Genomic DNA, 22,405 nt, shown 5'->3' on the forward strand with positions numbered 1-22,405 from the left:
TGCCAGATTTCATTTTGATATGGGCAAAATATCACCCCTTACTTGCTAGATGTTACATATGCCGACTTTGTGTCCCTCAAAATGGAAAAAGTGAATTCCAGGAGACAATGGAAGTTTAGAATACGAAAGATTTATCAAGAGATTGCTCCTGAGAGACAGGAGTCCTGAAAGTGGGTTGCCACTAAGGCGCTTTGTCAGGGGTAATTTATACTGCAAATGTGGGTACACGATTAACCAGTAAGGCTGCAAGTGTAGCGACTTAACTATTGATCAACAGGTAAGTGGGGCACATAGTAAGGGCATGTGGTGGACATTAACCGTGGCTTATCCACACTTCTAAAACGAACGTTTTCGGGAAGGAATAGGTGCAGGTGGTCCACCCACCCGTTCCCGACACAGAGCTGGATTTATGGGCTGGGCGGTATTAATTACAGTACACAGCAAGACCCTGACTTACAAACGTTCCAATTAACTTTCACAAATAGTAACAGACCTCACATTACTACATCCGTACACTGGGACAAGCTGCAGAAGTAGCTCATGTGTGTCTACCTTACGATTTTAAGGTAACTAAAAAAAATTAACAGTATTTGTGTCTGTTCCTTTTTTAAAGATTTACATTGTATAGGTGTGTCAGTGATATAATCTTTAAATTGATAGTATACTGGCAAGTACTAGAGGCAGGAAGAAAAATATAATCAGTTATCAAATATATTTTAAGAGCAAAAGGAAACAAAAATTGAAGTGAAATTTTTATACAAGTCTTTATTTACAACTTGTTTAACAACTGTACACTTTTTGCAGCCTTGAAAACATTTTTTGTACTTGAATGGGAAAATATAGTTTGACCAAATCTTAACTTTATTCTTCATATACATATACATATATTATATGCATACACATAAACACATACATATAGTACCATAACAAACTGACAATCATCAAATTAAAATGAAAAAATATTACCAAAAGTAAATCCAATATTTAAAAATAAAAACACTAAGAAATCCATCTTTTGATGATTTCTTGGACTTTTATGTATCTGTGGCTTTAGTTACAATTCTTCGGTCGTTCTCTAACAAGTCAATTCACCTCAAAAATGATTGAGAAATGTAACAATTTCAATACATAGCAAGTGTTTGGTGAACAGGTGAAAAAATGCTTGGGCACTGTTATGTACAATGTTGGTAGATCCATATTGTATTCTCATTTGTGAAGTGAGGAATTCAGAGTCCTGAGTGGACATCATTCTTGATTATAAAAGAATATTTATAGAATTATAAATTCAATAGTCAATAGGAAATAAGAATGTACTCAGCAATACATTTTGCAAAGGCTAAAATGAAAAGTGGTGAATGAAAACAACAATTCACAGAACAATCAATACTTCTTAAGACATCAGAATAATAAGGCTTTAGAGCTGGGATGGTAATCAACTCCAACTCCAATGTACCAACGTGCTTTCCAGCTCATCTGAAAAGTTACAAATGTACTACAGGGAAGTAAGTCCATTATATGTGTCTAAATTTCTGATATTTTAAATTTAGAAATCAAAGTAAATTACTAAGTGTTTGAATTTTATTATTATACAATTAAAAAGTAGGTGTTATAAATGTGGGGCAACTGTATATATGTAAAATTGCAAAATAACCTAGAAATTATTTTCTAAAGTCCAAACCATTATCAATTATAAAGAATCTGCAAACAGCAAAATTTGTGACAGCAATGACATTTTAGTGCATTTGAATCAGTAAGGCTAATAAAAAACAAAAGATTTAAAAAAAAAATTAAAAGGTCCCAAATCATGGATTGGCATTTGTGTACAGTCATTTCCTGTATTTATAGTAAAAGGCTTCTTAAAATTTCAACCACAGTGAAAATTTTCCTTAACTACTATGTGTCTTTGTAGAACACACATTAAATCAGGCCACAGAGAAAATAATAAAACTCTTAAAATATTCACCCACTTATATTTGGAATACATAAGAATTTCAACATATATTGTTTGGAGTTTGACACTACTAGGTCAATTCTGTTGTCCGATTATAGAACTTTAAACAGGAAGAGGGAAGTCTTGTGACTTCCTAACAGGGTACTTTTAACCAAGCACCAAGTTTACTAAAAAAGAGTTATGATTAACAAAATGCCTGCCTAGCATGAGGGAGGTGCTGGATTAGATCCCTGTGCTTACATGTGTGACAACACACAAATCCCTTGTTTTCACCAAAACAATTTCAAAGATATGTCAGTATATCATTTTAGCTACATTCAGCATTTTGTAACAGACCAAGTAAATTTACAATAGATACTTTGAAATGTTTTCACTAGCTAAATCACATTCTATTAGTAAATGCTTGGTAAAAGTTATTAGTGAAAGTTATATATAAAACAATTTGATTCATGATCCAAGTTATTAAGAGGAGGAGGCTATGACCGAAAAGTATTTGGCTGGGCGTGGTGGTGGTCATCTGTAATCACAGCACTCCTGCCTCAGGAGGGTCACTGCGATTTAAGGCCAGACTGGCTTCACAGTGAGTTCAAGTTCTAGGGTCCTCTAAAAAGGCTCATTTTTATAAGAAAAAAGCCTTCTTCTAGTAGGTGCTGAACTATGAGTTGTCACACTGATTGCCGGCCTTTGTTTTTGTCCTCTCCTGTGTATCACAAGTGCTGGCAAACAACATTTTCTGCAATGAGGGGAATGTCTTACACCTGTAGAACACTCCCCAAGTGGGGATGCAAGGACTCAAGTTCTAACTTGACTTAATTCATTTGAACTGCCACATGTGGCTGGTGGTTCTGAATTGGCTGCTAATGAATTCTTACTTAGATTAATAGGGAGCCAGTGAAAGTTAAAACACTTTTTGAAAGAGACTTATTCATTCAACAATTAATTAGATTTTAAAAGTGTATTTTGTTCTTGTGTGTGAAACTTTTGCTGTCTTCTAGGTGGACTGGCTTAAGAAAGACTCTGGGAACGGAAGCCAGGGTCTCATACATGCTAGCAAGTATCCTATCACTGACCTATTCCCCCAACCCCAATTCAGAAACTTTTATACAATCAAAAATGAGCATCTCATCTAAAAAAATGAAACAAGACAATATCCCCATAAGCAAATCTTTCTATTTTTTGGAGGTAACTATATGCCTGTGTTTATGTAACAAATATTTCAGTACTTTGGGTCTATGATTTGAATATTAATACATTCATGTTATAAACAGAAAATTTCTGGCACTTAAAAAAATCTCTTAATACAGCAAACTGAAAATTTTGTCCAGTATGAACTTAGGAAAAGAGCCAAGACCAAAGATGAATCTGCTATAAAACTAAGAATGTTTTTTGTGGTATTCTGGCATTTTGCCTTTTCCCATTACTTCCACTACTTTTCAGATTCTCTGATGTGACAGTAGCTTGCTTTCTCCTACTCTGCGTATTTGCAACGATGAAGAAACTATTAGTCAGGGACACTTTGTAAGTTCATATTTTTGGAGACAGTACAAAGAAAGGTAAGAAAATCTTATGCCTAACCAGAAAACAGTTTTGTTTTATTAGCCAACTCTAAAAACCAAAGTTTCAAGTATTAGCATCTCAGAATATCTGGATTTTGTTGTGTAACATTACAATGGAAGCTTCCTAATATGACAGGTCAGAAGTAACCCATGCCCAGTAGCCCAATCCAGCTACACATTTCTAGGTTTACAACTTCAGATTTCTGAATTTAAGATATTAATAAAAAATAACACAGAAAAGTAGAAAGAAACAATAGTATTAGTAAAGTGCTGTGAATTTTGCAGCAAAGTATAAATAACATATAAATGACTAAAATAACAGTAAATATTAAGATACTCATTCTCTAATACTGATATATAAACACTATAGAATGTGTCCATAGGTTGATAAATATATCAAGAACATTTTTAAAAAATTCATTTTGTAACACAAATACTGTACTTATTACCATATTATTTTTTCCCAGATTAGAGCTCTCACATGATAAAGCTTGTTCAGAGGCTTTTATGCATATATGGCACACTGAAGCCTCAGCATATTTTGAGTTCTTGGAGGTTTGCTCTTTTTTATGGTATTTAATTTTTCCTTTAAGTTCAGGGAAGATATAATTCTGGGTTTGAGAGCCTCATCATTCCAAAATTTTGGGTCTACAGACACCTCTGTTTTAATCTTGATTCTGAGTCTAGTGGTAATGTATCATGTACCTAGTGGCTCACTTTGAATATGCTTTTAAGAATTTTATTTTTGTCTTTATTCTGAATAGTACTCTTTTTGTGGGGCTACCACATGTAATGAAATCCAATTTAGCTAATGGCGTGTACACTGGACAAAGGCAGATTCTGATGACTGCTGGCCATTATTTTCAGCCACCACAGGTTTTCTTTTCCTCATCTCATCATAGCATTTTGAATGGCCTGAAATAATCATCACAGATACAGTAATCATTTGTCTCACAATGAAATAATTTTCCTTAAAAAAATAATTTTCTGGGCACTAATGAACACATACAGTTACATTATAGTACAGTTACAGTTAACTAAACACATACACGCTTGGTTAATACTCACTGAAGGGCAACTAGAAATTAGACGTGTGAATACTCTTTAACAAGTAAGATTTTATGTAAACTATTATAAGACAGTTTAAGTTTTCACTGTTAGTATTTTTAACTGCCTAGATACTTCTTAGTGCAGTATCCCCATTCTACTTTCCAGAATAGATGTGCCTTAACAGCTTTGTTAACTTCAATTTTCACTTATACACTATATGTAAACTTAACCTTACAGAATATAAAACAGAAGAATACTGGAGACAGCAAATAATATTGAATATGTAAATACATGCACATACATATGTGTGTGTACACACTCACGGCTCTAGGGAAGCACTTATGGAACCCACAACTGCCAAAACTCATAAAGTGGACCTACTTTGGTTTAGGTCTCTTGGTCAAAAAACAATGTCACATCTCTCTTATTTTGCTTCAATGGGAAGAATCCATGATTTAAAGGTTCTAATTATAGATTTTGTTTTATATTCATAAACATAATGCATGTGAACTGGATTACCAATCACCATGTACTTCCCAAGAACATAATCAGTGATTTAAAAGAGATGGATACAATTATATTTATGTTGTCCTTCATTTTATAAAAAGGGTGCTACTCTTTCATAATTCAGAGGAATGGGGAAGAACAGAAACTTGCCATGTCAGCAGCAAATTATTTTACAATATGTAGGCTTCTGAGAATGGTTTCTATTTTGTAAAACTCTAGAACTTTATTGTGTGGTAATATTGGACAACGAAGAAAAAATTTTCAAAAATCTTAATAAAAGAAACATATACCAATTATTTAAATATTCTCTATAAATCAGCCACATGGTGGCACATGCTTGTAATCCAGCACTTGGGAGGCTGAGGCAGGAGGATCGTCATGAGTTCAAGGCCAGTCTGGGCTACACAGGAAGTTCAAGGCCAGCCTAAGCTGCATAGCAAGGGCCCCCAAAAAACAAAAACAAAACTCCCAAAATTAAAAATAAGGATAACAATAATCCTAATAAATTTAGAAGCCATTTTCAAACTGGGTTGAATAAACTACCCAGAGAAGTTGCCATTTTGACTAGGCTACAGGAAAAAGTTTACTTTTTTGAAATCCTTTTTAACTTACAGAAAAATAAAAACCATGACAAAATAATTTCCATGGATTTTGCCATCTCGTTTTATTGTGTTCAGGATATTCTTTCATCCTACTTTACAGTACCACATAGCCTTCACAACATCAGTTAAATGGCAATTCCGGCAAAAATCTCCCCTTATGATACAAGATAAGAAGTCAGCTGGACAAGGTGGTGCATGCTTGTGTCCTAGCATTTAGGAGGCCACAGCAAGAATTACCACTCCAAGTCTGACATCGGCCTGGGGTGTGTAGTGAGTTCAAGGCCAGGCTGAACTCCCTACGTAGAAAAACCCCATCCCGAAGAAAAAGGGGAGGGGGCAAAATACTTTTTATAATAATATTCATATTTTCTTATTTTGCCTTAGCAAAAAGCAAGAGTTCAAACACTTTAGGATCAAAGATACTCTTATCCACATGGGTATAAAGTAGCAAATTTGTACCAGCTGTGGATGTTTTCAGATCAATTAATTGCATGTTTCCCAACCCTGCATAATTGTACCATTCCTGGAATAAAAGGTCTGAGTAGCTACATGAGATTAAATGCAGAAAGTTAAGGAATCTTTTTTAAATATAGATTTTTAGTAAGATAATTCTTACATGGAGGCAAAGATTTTAAAGTTTAAAACATGGTATTATCATTGAAATGACAGATGGGTACTTGAATGGCAGCTGCAGACACTCAACAATATTTCACATCTTAAGACTTAAAACTGCTACTAAAAAGAGTAAAGTGGCTCAAATAAAATCTGTCTTTCCTTCAACCTAACTCATCCTTTAATTAGCAATCCTCTACTTTGCACAGCATGGATTTTCATTTCTTTGTGAGAATTAATGAAACAGAATATGTCAGATCAAAAAATATTTAGCTTAATTTTGTACAACCGAGGTTTTATCAGTAACAAAATATTAAAACTTCAAGAAAATCAAAGCTGTATTATCCTTATTATAATTAATCATCTCATTAAACAAATTTTGCCAGGCTAGAGATATCTAGTAGAAATAATTCTTTAATGATAAATTCTGAAACATGGTTCTTTTATTAGGAACGCCTTTTTCTTTGTTGCAGTACTAGCAAGTAACTCAACAAATGGTTAAATTCAATTCAATTTTTTAAAGTTCTTTTAAGATATGCAAGGGCATGATCTCATTTCAGATATGAAAAATGGTATTCACTAGATTCTTCTATTACTAACTTCTGAAATGCACACTGTGGAACATAAATATTAATGTTCTTCTTTATTGACTTGACTCTCCCATGATGGTTAGAAGAAAAGCAACACAGGCTTTTCTGAGTGAAAGCCAGGTGCTGTGGGGACAGCTTACCCCACCGCAGACAATGACAGTGCATGGACTCCACCGACGCCAGATTCCTCCACTACTCAAGCTCACTGTGGCTTCGGGAAGCCAACAATGCGAGGAGTGTAGGAAAACATATCCAAGTATAGTTCCCGTCTAGACCAAGCTGCTCCAGTCATCTCTGAACTTCTAGACAGAGTATGCATTACCACAAACGCCCTGAGAAATTACTGAAGAAACACAAACATCATAAATCCCATCTAAATCTGGACAAGGAAAAGACTACTACTGTCAGAGTTACATTTTATTCTTGGCTCTCTTTTGGTGCCAGGGATGAAACTCAGCACCTTGCATACCAAGCGTTCTACCCATATCCCTAGCCTAGTTTGTTCTTGGTTTCTGACACCTAAAATATATTCATATAGTACTCCTTATAAAAGCCTATTTTGTTTTTATTTTTTATTTCTTTTTTCTTTTGACTTTTTGAGACACGGTTTCCCTATGCAGTTCAGGCTGGCCTTGAACTTACTCTGTAGCCCAGGCTGGCCTTGAACTCACAGTGATCCTCCTGCCTCAGTCTCCTGAGTGCTGGGATTACAGGCATGCGCCACCACGCCTGACCTGTTTTTAAACATGTAAAATGTTTAGAAATATAATTCATTCTGTGTAATGAAAATAATGTACCAAACTTTAAGGGTACAGTAAAAGAGTAAAAGTTATAAATATAAACACTATAGTTCTAGCAGACAGCAGATGCTAAAGAATATGCAAAGTAAAACTTCCTTCTACAAAGGCTGACACTTTTCTAATCCCTTAGAAAATATATGAATAGGTGTGTGAACAGTTCAGGAATAGGCAGTAGTACAGGATGAAAATGAAAGCCTCTCACTTTATAGACATAATTCATTTAATAAGCAGGTTGGAGACCTTATTCGGTGGGTATAATTTCCCAATAATTTAAGTTTTATCAAGATTAATGTTCATATCCCCATCTGCTTTAAAAATGATTGAATCTTTATGCTATTTGTGAAATAAAGATGGAAGTCAGAACCCTCTTACATTAAAGAACCTTTCACTGTGAAAATCTGCTACATTCACCAGGCAAGGTGATACATGCCTGCAATTCTAGGTACTCAGGAAACTGAGGCAGGAGTATGATGCCAGCCTGAGCAACACAGGGAAACTGTCAGACATACATACAGACAGACATGTTGACTGGGTCTTCTTAAAACGTTACAACCATTCTATTTACTTGGCTCTCTCCACTGTTACTAACCCTTGCTACTTTAATGGTCTTAGTGGGCAAAAGGACTCATACTGTGCCCAGAGTTTCACATGACGTAGAAAACTGCACAGTGCATGGCATCATCTCTGTGTATGCTCTAATACATTTAAGAATGATTTCAGAGAATAAAAGCACTCTAAGTTAACTTTTTTATAAAGGAGGAAGTAGGATTTAAAATCAAACACAGTTTTTGAAATTTCTTAGTTACACTAAGCTTGTTTTAAATTACTTATTTGTAATGTAATACACAGAACTAAATGAAACCTTAATTTCCAAATAGCTACTGAATGAAATATCATCATCATATTAAGTGACCTATGTAAAAACAAACAAAAACTGACCTAATTTGAGGATTGTTTTGCTTTTAAGAAATGTCCTATGGTGTAAGAAAAAGGCTGGAAAGGCAGTTAAATATGATTTGGGACCAAATATTTACAGAACTAGTATGGAAAAAGTTAGAGCAAAGGCATTTCATCTTGAAGTAAAAGAGATCTCACATGTACACAGCACCTTAACAGAGGAAGTGCTTTACAATGGTTTCTTGACAATCACCCGTCAATGTAAATAAATATGGTCTATAAGCACTTTGAGGCCAACAAATACCCAATGAAATGTACTCATAACAAATTTTTGGACTAGTAGATATAACCAGGAAAAAGTATGAAGAGATCTATCAGAATACCACATAACGAAGTCATTTATGATCTTAATGGCTGATAGGAAAATGTTAAGTAGCATAACTACTGAGAAATGGAAAAGTTTAAATGCAGGAATAAAAGTAAAACGAATGAGACACACGTAAACAAACTGCCTAACAGATAAAGCTCCCAATAACCATAAGTATATGAAAAAGAAATCCTTTAGTTGTGGAAAAAAGTTGAAAGTCTAAATGAAAAGCAAATGGCTTGAATCTGACCTCAGTTACTAAGTTATTTCAAAGTAAGGAAAAATTAATGTACTACCTGATTTCTTTCTTCTATCATTTCTCCCCCAAATAACATCACCAATGTATTCACTTCTGCCAGCAAACAGAATAGCACAAAATAATAAAATTTCATATATTTTTTTCCAAATCTTAGGACAATTTAGCTCCCTGTAAACTCATTTTCTCCCCTCTTAAGTAATTCTGCCAGGTGCCTTAGGAAAGATTTAATTAGCACCTCTGCCAATGTATTTAAGTCTTTGCAAAAAGTGCGCTTGTCAATCATTCTGCGTAGTAAATATGTAAGTTACTTGAGTGCATTTGGAAAACAAGTGAAAAGAGATTAATACATCATAAAAAGATCAATTCCCTTTAAACAAAGACATTCTTATAAAGCACAGTAACACATAAGCACAATAAAGATTATAAATTGTGTATCAATTATTGGCAGAAAATGTAATTCAATACAAAGCTTACACCATTGCGGAAGAGAACATTTCCATACAAAGAAAAGTGCTACACTATTATACAACACTTCTAATTGGACACTTACAAATTTTTGGCACATTAAAAGGAACTAAAATGTCTACAAATAAAGAACAAAAAAACAAAGATACCAGAGAGAGAAAAAGTCCTCAAATGGGAAACACTAAATACTGACATAGAAGAGAAACAAAAAATAAGCTGGCTGAGTTTCCTGAAATGTTGTTCTATGTAACAGAAGTATGCTTCTATGCAGGTTGTTTATTTCTAACGGCAAGACTTCTCTACCTTGCTGTAGCTGGCTGAACGTGGCCTGGATAAGATCTTCTTGTGCTGGTTGCTTGTCTTTGTCTAGCTAGAAATGACTGGCCTGAGCCAGTGCTAGCTAGTCTATCTTCAGCTGCTTTTTTATGCAGAGTCATTCCCTGTAATATATTAAAAAAAAAGATAATGAAAAAATAGAATATATTCTTACAGAAGAAAATTTCATTACGCAGAATTTATTACACTGCATAGTAAAGCAGTTTAACACTATTAATTCTATTACAGATTAAGATCTTGTAGTGGCATTTAGTTCCAACAATGAAGAGCCACTCTTCTGAAGAAATTAAGGCTTACTTCTTTGAATTTACAATAGATAATGGAAGGATTTTTAGAATATGTTAACCGTATTTTCTCTTCAAATTAAATGTATAATGTGATTTTCTAAGAAAAAAAAGTGTAACTGATTGGTAGTAGTTGATTAACATGGGTTTTGGAAATCCCTGATGCAAATATTTCTTATGCTGAAAAGCCACATTAGGTATTATACTTACTATGATTGTGTCTTTCTTCACTTCACGGTAGACTTGTATTCACAAACAAAATAAGAAAAGTTCCTACCTGCCCATTCCTGAGAGCCCAAAAAAGAGCAAAGGGGTCTCTCTTGAAGACATAAGGATCGCTGACTATCTTAGAGGAGAGAGGGAGCTCAAGTGCAGGCCCCAGAACACCACCACAGAAGGGGTGAATATAGGGTGTTCCCGGAAGGTGGAGAAATAAATAACAAAATAACATTATTTTATAAAGGCAGAAGTCTAGCAGTTCAGGAAAAGAACAGTTTTGGTAATTTTTAATAAAGCAATGCAGAACTCTAGCTGGAGAAACTTTTAAGAATTGAGAGGTGTTTTTTAATCTTACCAACAACTGGACACAGGTAACCTATTAGGAAGTGGTGGAGGCTGATATCCAGGAAGAAATAACAATTCACAAAAGACTAGAAGATCCTTCCTTCCTTCCTTCCTCTCTCCCTCCCTCCCTCTCTTTTTGAGACAAGGTCTTGTGAGGTTCTTGTAGTTTAGGCTTGCTTTGAACTCACTATGTAGCCCAGGCTGGCTTTGAACTTCCAGTGATTCTCATGCCTCAGACTCCCAAGCACTGGGATTATAGACATGTGCCACCATGCCTGGCTAGAGCTAAGTTTTTTTTATTAGTTAGTTCTAGGAAAATATTGGTCTGGCTTTGCATTTTTAATATAATTTCAATTTATTATATACTCTCAGATATAATACAATTTCCTAATGAAAAAAACCAGAAAAACTTTATGTCAACCTGAAATCAAATCAACCTTGAAAGATCTGAGTAAAACAGACATCTATTCATAATCTTTAATTTAGTTACCTCAAAAGACACAACCAACAGAGTGAAGGAACAACCTGTAGAACAGGAAAAACTTTTTGCCAGCTATTCCTTGAATGGAGGATTAACATCTAGATTATAAAAAACTCAAAAAATTATAGAGTCTCCTCAAATAAAAAGCCCAATCAAAAAATGGGCAACTGAAATAGAGACACTTCTAAGAAGCAGTACAAATGGCCAATAAATACATGAAAAAATGTTCAATATCAGAGAAACCCCAGAAAGAATGACCATCATCAACACAAAATCTAGTAACAACAAATGCTGGTGAGTATGTAGGTAAAAAAGAACTCCTCTACATGTTCCTTAGACTGTAAACTAGTATAACCACTATGGAAATGAGTATGGAGAGTCCACAGAAGAATCACAAACAGAAATTACATTTGATCTAGTTCTTCCCCTTGTAGGTATCTTCTCAAAAGAGTTAAAGTTATCATATTACAGGGATATGTATACACGGATGCTTACAGCAGCACCATTCATGATAGCTAGGTCTTAGAAACAGCATATGTGTACATAAACAGATGAATAAAGAAAATGTGGTATTTGGACACAATGGAGTGCTACTCTGGCATAAACAAAGATAAATTTGAGGCAAATGAATTTAACTTTTTTTTTCTTGGAACGGGGAATTGAACTCAGGTTCTTGTGCTGGCCAAGCAGGTGCTGCACCACTGAGCAACATCCCCAGTCCCAAATGAAGTTAGTTGAGAACGGAATGTTGAATGAAGTAGTCAGACACACCAGCTTAAACCATATTTTATGGCTTCTCTTATATGAGAAACTAAAAAAATACATAAATTAATAAAGAGCAAAATTGTAGATAAAAAGTTCAACTTATTCCTCAAATTATTGTTTCAAAATATTTTATATGCTAATTGGTTTCATTTATACTTCTAGTTTCTCTTAGTTCATTCAAAAGAAAGTTTTGTGCTAAGACAGTCTTTTGTGTCTATAATTTGTTTTCTGACCAACATTTTGCCAATTCTTTTAAGATTATGACACAGTATATTAACTATTGCTAGTCTATTTTACTATGAAATTTTGCTTTTTTAATCAAAGCATGCCTTTTGTATTTATTAATATCTCCTTATATTAAAACAAAAAAACTGTAACTCAGCTACCTGTAATAAAATTCTTATTTAAAATGTACTTTCACTTTCCTGCTCGCAGTAGTTTACTCCCATTCTTCACGCTTTTGAGCTTACCATACACATCACGTTCTGAGCTCCTTAATACCAAAATACCCTTCCTAGCACTCACCAACCCCATTCCCCCTCAGCTGCTGACACACCATGGAGCTTTCTGAATGTAGCAAGATGCAATTACTGGTTATCTAACCTGAACGTAATTTCTATATATCTGTTTACTCTCTAAAGAGCAAAAATTAGGACTCTGCACTTTTAGGGGGTTGATTTTTTTTTTTAGACAGGGTCTCACAGGCTGGTTTTGAACTTGTGGCGATCCTCCTGCCTCTCAAGTGTGCCAGCATGCCTGGTGAAGACTACTCTCTGTGACCTGTCAAAGAATGAACCTGGTTCTGTGAGAAACAGTGTCTGGAACCATACAAGAATCCAAGATTACTAATAAGAATTGAGGTACAGAACTTTAAGAATGAGATAACTAAGATTAATAGAGGAACAGTAAATGTCAGGATTAATTTCAAGAGAACTTCATTCAGTGTGTGGTTTTGTTTCTATGTTTAATTTTTAAGACATTTACATGTTAATAATATGCTAAATGCAAAATTATTTCTTTTCTAAAAAAAAGTTGTGATGAAATCTTAGTATTGACCAAGACTAAGACAAATTTGACAAGATTAAAATATAAATGTTGATGTGTTATGAAATTTATGAATTTTTAGCAGAGATCAAATCACATTGTTAGGCCAAGGACACTACTTTTATGAGGCAGTATCAATTATCACTGCAAAACAAAAACAATGGTTTTATGCTCACAGACATAGAGGGCGAAAAGAGGATGTTGAAAAGAACGTGGTTCAATTACTTGTTTCAGACACAGAAGTTGTTTCATTGGGAAGAACAACAAAAAGAAAAGGAAGACAAAAACTCTGGGAAAAAAATACTGAAAAAGTACTTCATTTGCAAAGCTACAGTTCTTCAAACCCAGACACAATGTTGATGAATGTTCAGTTTTCCTTGAGGTATGTTTACAGGGCTTTGTGCTGGAACATTCAACTTGAGAGCCCCAGTGGGGCAGGGTTTGGCCGAGAAAATGCGCTAAACCCCATGGGACAGGTAAGTTGTCCTAAATTTAAGTCCTGCAAAGGCACACAGGGAGTCTTGTACACAAATCAGGTCAGAAGGTGATGCGCAGAAGAGTTATGTTCAATTATGATTAATGTTCCTTTCCCTGCATTGCATGGGCTGACACCAAACTATTTTTTAGGGTACCTACATTTTCAAAATGCCCTCGCTGTTATCATATCTGCTTGTTAGTCCTCAGGTTGGCACTGAGATTTTGTTAGTGTGCGTTAGGACAGCAATAACGTTCTCATTTTTTGGTGGAATTACTTGTATAGTAAAGGTAATACAGTAAATAATTAATATCCAGTGAATTTTGCATTATGTTCTAAAGTGCTATTTTTCTTACCATATTGTACCAGGCACTAACAATATATTTCTCCTCCATGTCTCTTTGACTCTTCGTTTTTTCATATTCTTTCTAAAGAACAAGCACATATAAACATATAAACATACAAGATAGTTCAGTATAAACCAAATACTATCACTGTCTAAATCACAGACATACTCCTGTAACACACTGAGGCTCCTAGAAAATAATAAAGAATCAAAATAATAGTATTTTATTGTATAGTACAGTAAACTACCTCTAATGAGTGGAATAGTCGGTCCCGTTCCTGGAGTTGATTTTTAAGAGCTTGTATTTCTGGTGCTGCTCCTTGATTTTGTTTAGGATCTAACGTACGGATAACCTGCAAAGAGTAATGAAAGAAAAATTTACAGTCTTGGGCTAGGAGCAAAGCTTGGTGGCAGACTGCTTCCATTAACAAGTGTGGGGTTCTGGATTTAATCCCTAAGCCTGCAGGAAACAAACAAAAAATTGAAAATCTCAAAGTGTATAACACCTAGGAAAGCAATTCTTTTCTTCAAAAAAAAAAAAAAGTTAAAACTATGAGACTCAAGGGTTTACATTACAAAGACAATTTAAAATCTAAATTTATGAAATAATAATAGTTGCAACTTTGAATTAGATGAAAAATCACTTACGAGAAGCAATCCTGACTTAAAATTGGTAGACAGGATTGGCAGCTCCCCACTCTGTCCTCTGCCAATGAAGAGACAGGCCCTGGAGAGGCCCCAGCTGACATCAGCCTACCACTGTGCTGCCAGCTCCTCCCCTGCTGATAGCTGAGACTGGGTGTGGGAGGCAATTCTGGCTAACTAACAATATCAGTTTTCTCCTCAGTACTTTTACCATCAAAATGTTAAAATAATAAAAAGAGATTTATCTTTAACCTAGAGCCACCAATTGCTACAGAGCCATATTTGATTTCTCTCCACACACACACATACTAGCACTTGTTTTGGAACTATTTTAGAGAAATCCACAGACCTCATGATAACCCTGAGGTACTCACCTGTGTATAGCCTTAGATCAAGGGCATGATTCCACATAACCACAATACTACTATCAGTGAGGAGACTGACAACCAGACAGAACAGTTATTAATTGGTTCAAATCCATCTTCCCATAGGTATCTCTAAAATATTTCTTAACTGACCTCCTCTGCTCCCAATCCGGACTCAGTCATCAGTGCACTGCATTTGGTGATTAGGTGGAGCTTTTTAAAGCCAGTCCCATGGCCTATTTTTGTTTTTTCTATGACACTTTTATGTATAATTCTGGTTTTACTTGATGGTTTCCCTGAAGGTACTGTTGAGTTTGTCCCAAAAGCCTCATTTTCTCTCAGCTGAAAGTCAGGTCTGGAAGACTGCTTAAATTCTGTTGAGTTACTACTGACATGATACGCCATAAAGAGGCACCAGCACTTGTGTACAGTACCACATTCTAATTTTTATTAACCGCGGTTGTGACTGGCACTTATTTGCTACATATGATACAATTTCTTTTTAGTTATCAGTAACACATTTCTGCAGAGACCTATTCTGAGCATTACTTCTAGTTCACACTCCTCGTTGTTGCTGGTGTTGTTCAACGACTCTCTGGTTTTTTATACTGCATGCATTCTACATTGTAATACTTTACTCTGGTTGTGGTGGCATACACCTGTAATCCTGGCACTTGAGAGGGTAAGGCAGGAAGATCACCACAAATTCAAAACTAGCCTGGGCTATACAGTAAGTTCAAGGCCAGCCTGAACTATAGAGTGAGACCCTGTCTCAAAACGAACACCCCCCCACTCAAATCCTCAGTGAAGGTTGATTAGAAATTGCAATGAGTTACCCTCATACTCCCTCTTACTTACACTTTTAGCTTTCTCTAAGTATTTTTTATATCGTTCTTCCATTTGCTTCATTTCATCTTCCTTCTTTCGTAAAGCTTCTTGTAATTCTTCAATTTTTAAGGCTGTAGATGGGAGATATTAAAAGAGAATTTTTATATTTTAACAACTTTAAAACTGTATTTTAATTGAAAAGTTTGAGACTGTGTAGTACTAAATATAGTTTTTAAAAACAATTCAAAAAATCTGTTTTACAAAAAGTTTTTCTTTAATAAACAAGATTCCAATATAGAACAGTATAAACTTATAAAGTTCAATTGATGGATGAATGTACAAACAAAATGTGGTATACTCATACAATGTAATATACACTCAATTCTAATACATGCTACAACATAGAACATAGTGTTAAGTAAAAATAAGACATTATGCTAACAGAAATATGTAAGCACAATAAGATCAAACACGTTATGATTGTAATTATGAGTTACCTAAGAAAGTCAAGTTCACAGAGAATAGATAGCAGAGAAGAATTGATTATCATTCACGAAGTACAGAGTTGTAGCATAAACTGATGAAAATATTTTAAAAATGGGGCGTCATGATAGCTGAATAATAGTGTAAATGGGGTTAACAGCACTAGATAGTACATTTAAAATAGTTTAAATGTTAGCCAAGCATGGTGGCACACTCCTATAATCCCAGCACTTGTGAGGCTGAGGCAGGTGACCTTGCAAATTGAAGACCAGCCTGGGATACAAAGTCAGCCCAAACCAGCCTGATGGTTTAAGTCTTATTATGCTTTACTACAATTTTAAAAAGGTAAGTCCTGGGGGATTTTGCAACAGTAGAGGCCTTGTCTAGCACTGTAAAGTCCTAGGTTTGATTCACAGGGCTGCAAAGAACTTTTTAAAAAGTAAAAGTTTGTTCTTTCACCTATATAAAGTAGTAAGACCAAGCTATCTACAGATGTAAAGGTAAATAGATGTGTAAGTTTAGCTAACTTACATTAGAATCCACAATTAAGGAAAGCTCATAAGTATAACCAGTATAACTGGTAATTTAAGATGAAAGGATATACTCTGTAAACAAGGTGAATTCTTTAATTGCTGGGATAGGTAATGGGGCCTATTTCTTTATAAAATCATTTCTAGTGTAGTATATGGCTATACTTAAAACAAATGCTACACAGAAAAAACTCACAGCTGTTGTTAAATCTGGGCTCAAGGTCTTCAATAATGGCTCTCTTCTTCTGCAGCTCGTTATTGGCTTCATGTAGCTTCTCTCTGTACCAAAATACAAGCACTATCACTTAGGACTTTTCTATATCTTTCTTCCACTTCAAATTAAGAGTTCTGCATTCTTTACACTTGGAAGACTCTTGCATTCAAGTATTGTAAGACAAAATCTTCATTTGAAGCAGTATTGGTGTCTTTATATGTGAAGGGGTGTTAAGAAGGGACAAGTCTTTTTTTTTTCAGAATAACGATATAAAAGTTAAAATTTTAAACTTTGCAGAGGTTTTATATTATAAACTCATTACAGAAAATAAAGGTTAATGAAAAGACACATCAACAAAAGAGTGAATACATGTAATTGTATAAACATCTCAAAATAATACTGAATAAAGGAAGTATCACTGGATCAGAGCATTATGATACATTTAGCTTATTATTGTTGTGGTAATCTTTTATTGGTTCTAATTTATAAGTTAAGCTATATATATAATATATGTGATAATATATATATCTATGTATAGGAAAAATAGTAGATAGAGGGTTCAGAACATTCTGTGAGGAATTAGGGGTCCTAGAAGGAGCCCCTAAAGATGAAGGAGCTGCTGTACAGAAAAAGGCATGCCAGGTGAAGACGGAGACTGAGACACGTACAGCCTAAAGGACACCACAGCCTGCTGGCAGCCACCACAAACAGGGAGGCCACTGGGGAAGTCTTCCTCAGAACCTCTAGAAAGAACCAACAGCTGACACCTTAATTTTACATTTTCTGGCTCCATAGCTGAGAAGGTACATTTTTATTGTTTTAAACCAGCCAGATTAAGGTAATCTATTATGGCAGCTCTAAGAAAAAGAATACTGTCTTCATCTTTATTAATAAGTCCTTTCTGATAAAGATTTCTACCACAAAATGGCCACAAAACAAATGTCAGACAGCAGTTCTATTAAATGACAGGTATCCTAGTCTTTGTCATAAAGGAATAACAAATTTAAAAGGGGGCAGAATTCAATACCAACTTCTCAATCTATGTGATTTTTCATTCTCACAAAGGCTGAGAAATAATATTTTTTTTTCCTTCTAGTACATCAAAAACCTGCTGACTGAAAAACTATCAATCCAAGATGGCTGACCGGAGGAGCAGTCCTGTCAGAGATGTTCAGAGAATTCACTAAGTCAGAGGTCCTCTTAGTAGAGAACATACTTACTCTCTAAAACAAAATATTAATCAGAAAGATGATACACAACAGATCAAACCAAACCCTGGATCACTGAAGAGGGGAAACAGAACCACCACTGCTCCAGCTCCCATCTCTGTGGGGAGCAGTCAGTACGAGAGGGTTTTGGACAGCTTGAGGGAATGGACAAACCAGCCTTGCAGAGGCTGGCATCCTGGATCAGACTGCACAGGACAGCACCTTCTTCCCATCACCTCTCCTTGAAACACTGGGGAATGATACACCCTGGAGGCAGTCCCACACCAAGAGCAAGTGAATCCCCCTCCCTGCCCTCAGCAGCGGAAAACAAGCAAAGGCACCTACAGGATTCCTGCTGACTCTGTGCACTCCACCTCAAGCGAAACCCCTTACAGACTCCTGTGAACATCCACTGGCTGCAAGCACGCCTAGGGAGACTAGAGCATCTCTGAAGCTCAGAATAGTGACAGGCTTCGATTCTGAGAGGTACCCCAGCTGGAGAAGAGAATTCTTGAGGCTGGGTTACTTTGGGTTTTGAGTGAAAGGAACAAAGAAGAGAAACTGGTATGGTTTCTTGCAATCAGACCACAAGTAAGGCAAGAGGAAAACTGTGAACACTTGAGGCTTTTGATACAGGAGCCACATGTGAATCGCATGTATGGTTTTCTTGGACTATTTGATCTGAGTTCCTGATGGATTTTTTTTTTTTTTTTGCTTCAACTTAGTGTTTATTTTCTCTCCCTCTTCTTGTCTATTTCATTTTTCAACTCAAGTTTACATAGTAGTTCTTAGTTTTTGTTTTTCCCACTTTTTGAATTCTTTCAAATTTTAGTTTGCTAATCCTGCTTTTTCTCATCACTCTTATCTTCTCTTGTATTAATCTTCTGTTTTCTCTATTCCATGTCTTTTGGTCTTTCTCATTATAGGTATCCCATCTTCCCTTGCTTCTTTTCTATTTTACAGACACACAAATATAACAGGACCTGAAAATCTCATAGCTTTCCTCAATCCTAAAGTACAACTCTCTTCTCCTGTATCCTATCCTTGTCCCTATGAACATCAACATCAACCTGCAATCTAACCCTAAGATCACCAACAGAATCGGATGCCGTATCTAATTTTTTACCCCTGTTATTTCTGTCTACCTCTCCTCTCAACTTACACGCCTTTCACCACCTATCACTCCATCTGATCCCTCCACTTCTACTTCCACACTGCAGAATAACTGCTGATAGCAAGAGAATTAAGGGCTGCAAAGACTACTGATAAAGGGTGAAAGTATAATTGCAAAGGTTACCACACATAAAAGATATATGATCAGATCAGCTATAATCAGAAGTAATTATTTCCTCCGAACACAGGGGAAGAGTTCAAACCACTTCTTCATCTCATTTACAACCATCCTCACCTTGTATGTCTTCAACTCTAAGCAGCAAAAAATAAAGACAGATACAGACACACATGCACACATGAACGTGGTAAAAAAAATAAACCAAAACAAAACAAAAGACAGGCAACAAAAGACCCCCAAGGTTTCCCAAGGCAGATACTAGGGACACTAACGGAGAGGAAAAGTGAACAACAGGTAGCAGGGCTTTATGAATTGATCAAAGAGTTAAACTTAGTGAGTTCAAAGAGGACATGATCCAAAAGTTTATGGAATTATACAAAATAACCAATGTGGAGTTGAAGAAACTAATAAAATCCTGGAAGAGATGATTGAAATGGTTCAAAATATGAACAACAAATTTACTGAATGTATAGAATCCATGAAATGGTATAAGACAAAAATACTGGCTATAAAAAAATTGCTATTTATAGGGGCTGGGGATTTAGCTCAGCGGCATAAGCACCTGCTTTGCAAATGCACATTCATGAGTTTGATCTCTGGTACCAAAAAAAAAAAAAAAAAATTGTTATTTACTAATAAATTGCAGAAATGACCAAAATGAAGAGTGGGTCCCTGAAATCAAGAACAAAATAGTGAATTACAACAAATAATTCGAAAAAGCTTTAAAAACAATGAGAAGAAAGAATCATGCAACAGCTACTAGAATGACAAAAAGACCAATCTAAGGCTAACTGGAGTTAAAGAGAAACTAGAAGATAACACACATGGAATAAAAAGTTTTTTTACAGAAATCATAAGAGAAAACATCTGATGTATGAAGAAAGAAAGAGTTCAACATAAGATAAGTGAGGCTTACAAAACACTGAAAAACTATGATGCAAACAGGAAATTCTCCATGGTATATTATTATAAAAATTCCAAATGGCCAACAAAACCCAGAATTTTAAAAGCTACCAGATAAAGAAAAACAAACAAAACAAAAACAAGAAAAAACACATAAAGCAGACCTATCAAAATTATAGAAGCATTTTCAACACAAATTTTGAAGTTCAGAAGACCTTGAAGTACGAGTATGTGGAGTCCTAAAAGCAAACAACTTTCAGCAAAGATTAACGTATCTGGAAAAACTTTCCTTCAAAACAGATGGAGATATAAGGACATTCCATAAAAAAGTACAACTCTGCAGATTTGTGAACATCAAACCAATATTTCAGAAAATACTTTTAAAATATCCTATACTGAGACAACAAAACCAAAAAAAAGGAAAAATATCTAGATGAAATGAATATATCAAGAAAAGTGAATAGACTTTAAAAAGTGGAAAAACAAAGAAACAGAAAGAACACAACGACACAATAACACCGTTCAGTAGAAACTCTCAATGTTAACGGCCTCAGTGGCCAGTTAAAAGACAGATGGAGAAACTGGGTCAAAATCCAGAATTCCACAGTCTGTTACGTTCAAGAAACTCATGTAATCCAGAAAGATATTTGTCTTAGTTACTTTTTACTCGTTGCTGAGACAAAATACTTGAAGCCCAAAGTTGGGAAAGGAAAGGTTTATTTCTTACAGTTTTTGGAGGTTTCAGTCCACACTCAGTTGGCTACAAGACAGGCAGGCATGGCTGGGCTGCAGTTCATGGCGACTGCAAACAGCAAGCTCATACCAGCAAAGAGAAAGACACACCTTCTTCCTGCCATTACATCACATCCTGGCTCCATCCCTATGTGGGTGGAGCACTGACACAATCAATCCAAGCACTAGACAATGAACGAATAACAAATGCACAATTCAAACTCATGAGGGCTGGGGGACACAGACATGAACCATGACAATATTCATGTCCTAAAAATGAAAGGATGGAAAATAGTATTTTATACATTGGGAAGCCCCAAAAAAGCAAGGGTAGCAATTTTACTTTTTTTTTTTTTTTTTAAATCGGTACTGGATGACTGCCTGCTTGCAAGGTGGGTGCTTATGCTGCTGAGCTCAATCCCCAGCCCCAGCAATTTTACTCTTAAACTTCTAGTTAAAACTACTATACTCACAAGAGACAAAGATTACTACATAATAGGGGGAAAATGCAACAAGAAGATATCAGTTGTAATTATTTATGTTCAAAATGCTTGAATCTTTACCTTCATAAAACACCACTGGACATAAAAAATCAAATGAACACTAACATGAACAGTGAGGGGCAATATACCAGTTTTGGAAAGAGACAGATAAACTAAAACAAGTCAGTGAAGAAGTATCAAAATAGAACACTATCCTTGCACATATGGACTGAACAAAGAGTGTGTTCCACCCTATCAAAACAATACATTCTTGGTAGCATGAAATTTTCTTCAAAAGAGACCACATACTATTCCACAAAGGCTGCTTAAGTAAATATAGAAGAAATCACAATGAAAACAGAATTTTCTTTTTAAAAAATCTGGAAACTTTACCCACTCCTGAACACCCAATGAATCACAGGAGAAAAGGAAGAAATTAAACAATTTCCAGAATCAAAATGCAATGCTGCACAACACACCAGAAACATCAGTCATAATGATAGCTTATTCAATGCAGATATTAGAAAAACAGACAATTCAAATAAATAACCTAACAAGGAACCTCAACATAGCTGAGAAATAACAATCAAAGCACAAATGAAACTTAAGAAGAAAAATCATAAATATCAGAGCAGAAATTAATCAGAGGGGCTAAAAAACAGGACAAAGAATCAGTGAATTGAAGAGTTGGTTCTTTGGAAGGATAAACAAAATAAGCCCTCAGCCAAACTTACCAAATGAAAGACAAGACACATTAATTAACTAGAAATGAA

The 22,405-nt window shown here is 35.3% G+C and overlaps 1 protein-coding gene across 2 annotated transcripts in view; it reads right to left on the reverse strand.

Annotated features, from left to right (window-relative positions):
• Positions 1-745: 745 nt before the first annotated feature.
• Positions 746-22,405, reverse strand: part of Hook3 (hook microtubule tethering protein 3) — a 116,852-nt gene continuing 95,192 nt past the window's right edge. For both annotated transcript variants that reach the window (XM_013157500.3, XM_003474624.5), the window contains 5 exons: positions 16,999-17,081; positions 15,820-15,920; positions 14,200-14,304; positions 13,962-14,033; positions 746-10,096 (listed from right to left, as the gene is read on the reverse strand). In XM_013157500.3, coding sequence (XP_013012954.1) covers positions 9,956-10,096; positions 13,962-14,033; positions 14,200-14,304; positions 15,820-15,920; positions 16,999-17,081 — 502 coding nt within the window. In that variant the 3' untranslated portion in view covers positions 746-9,955. The remainder of the gene's footprint in view (positions 10,097-13,961; positions 14,034-14,199; positions 14,305-15,819; positions 15,921-16,998; positions 17,082-22,405) is intronic.

This window comes from Cavia porcellus, unplaced genomic scaffold (genome assembly GCF_034190915.1).
Source record: "Cavia porcellus strain 051 isolate PalLab524CR breed Dunkin Hartley unplaced genomic scaffold, mCavPor4.1 scaffold_26, whole genome shotgun sequence".
In the NCBI taxonomy this organism is placed as follows: Eukaryota; Metazoa; Chordata; class Mammalia; order Rodentia; family Caviidae; genus Cavia; species Cavia porcellus.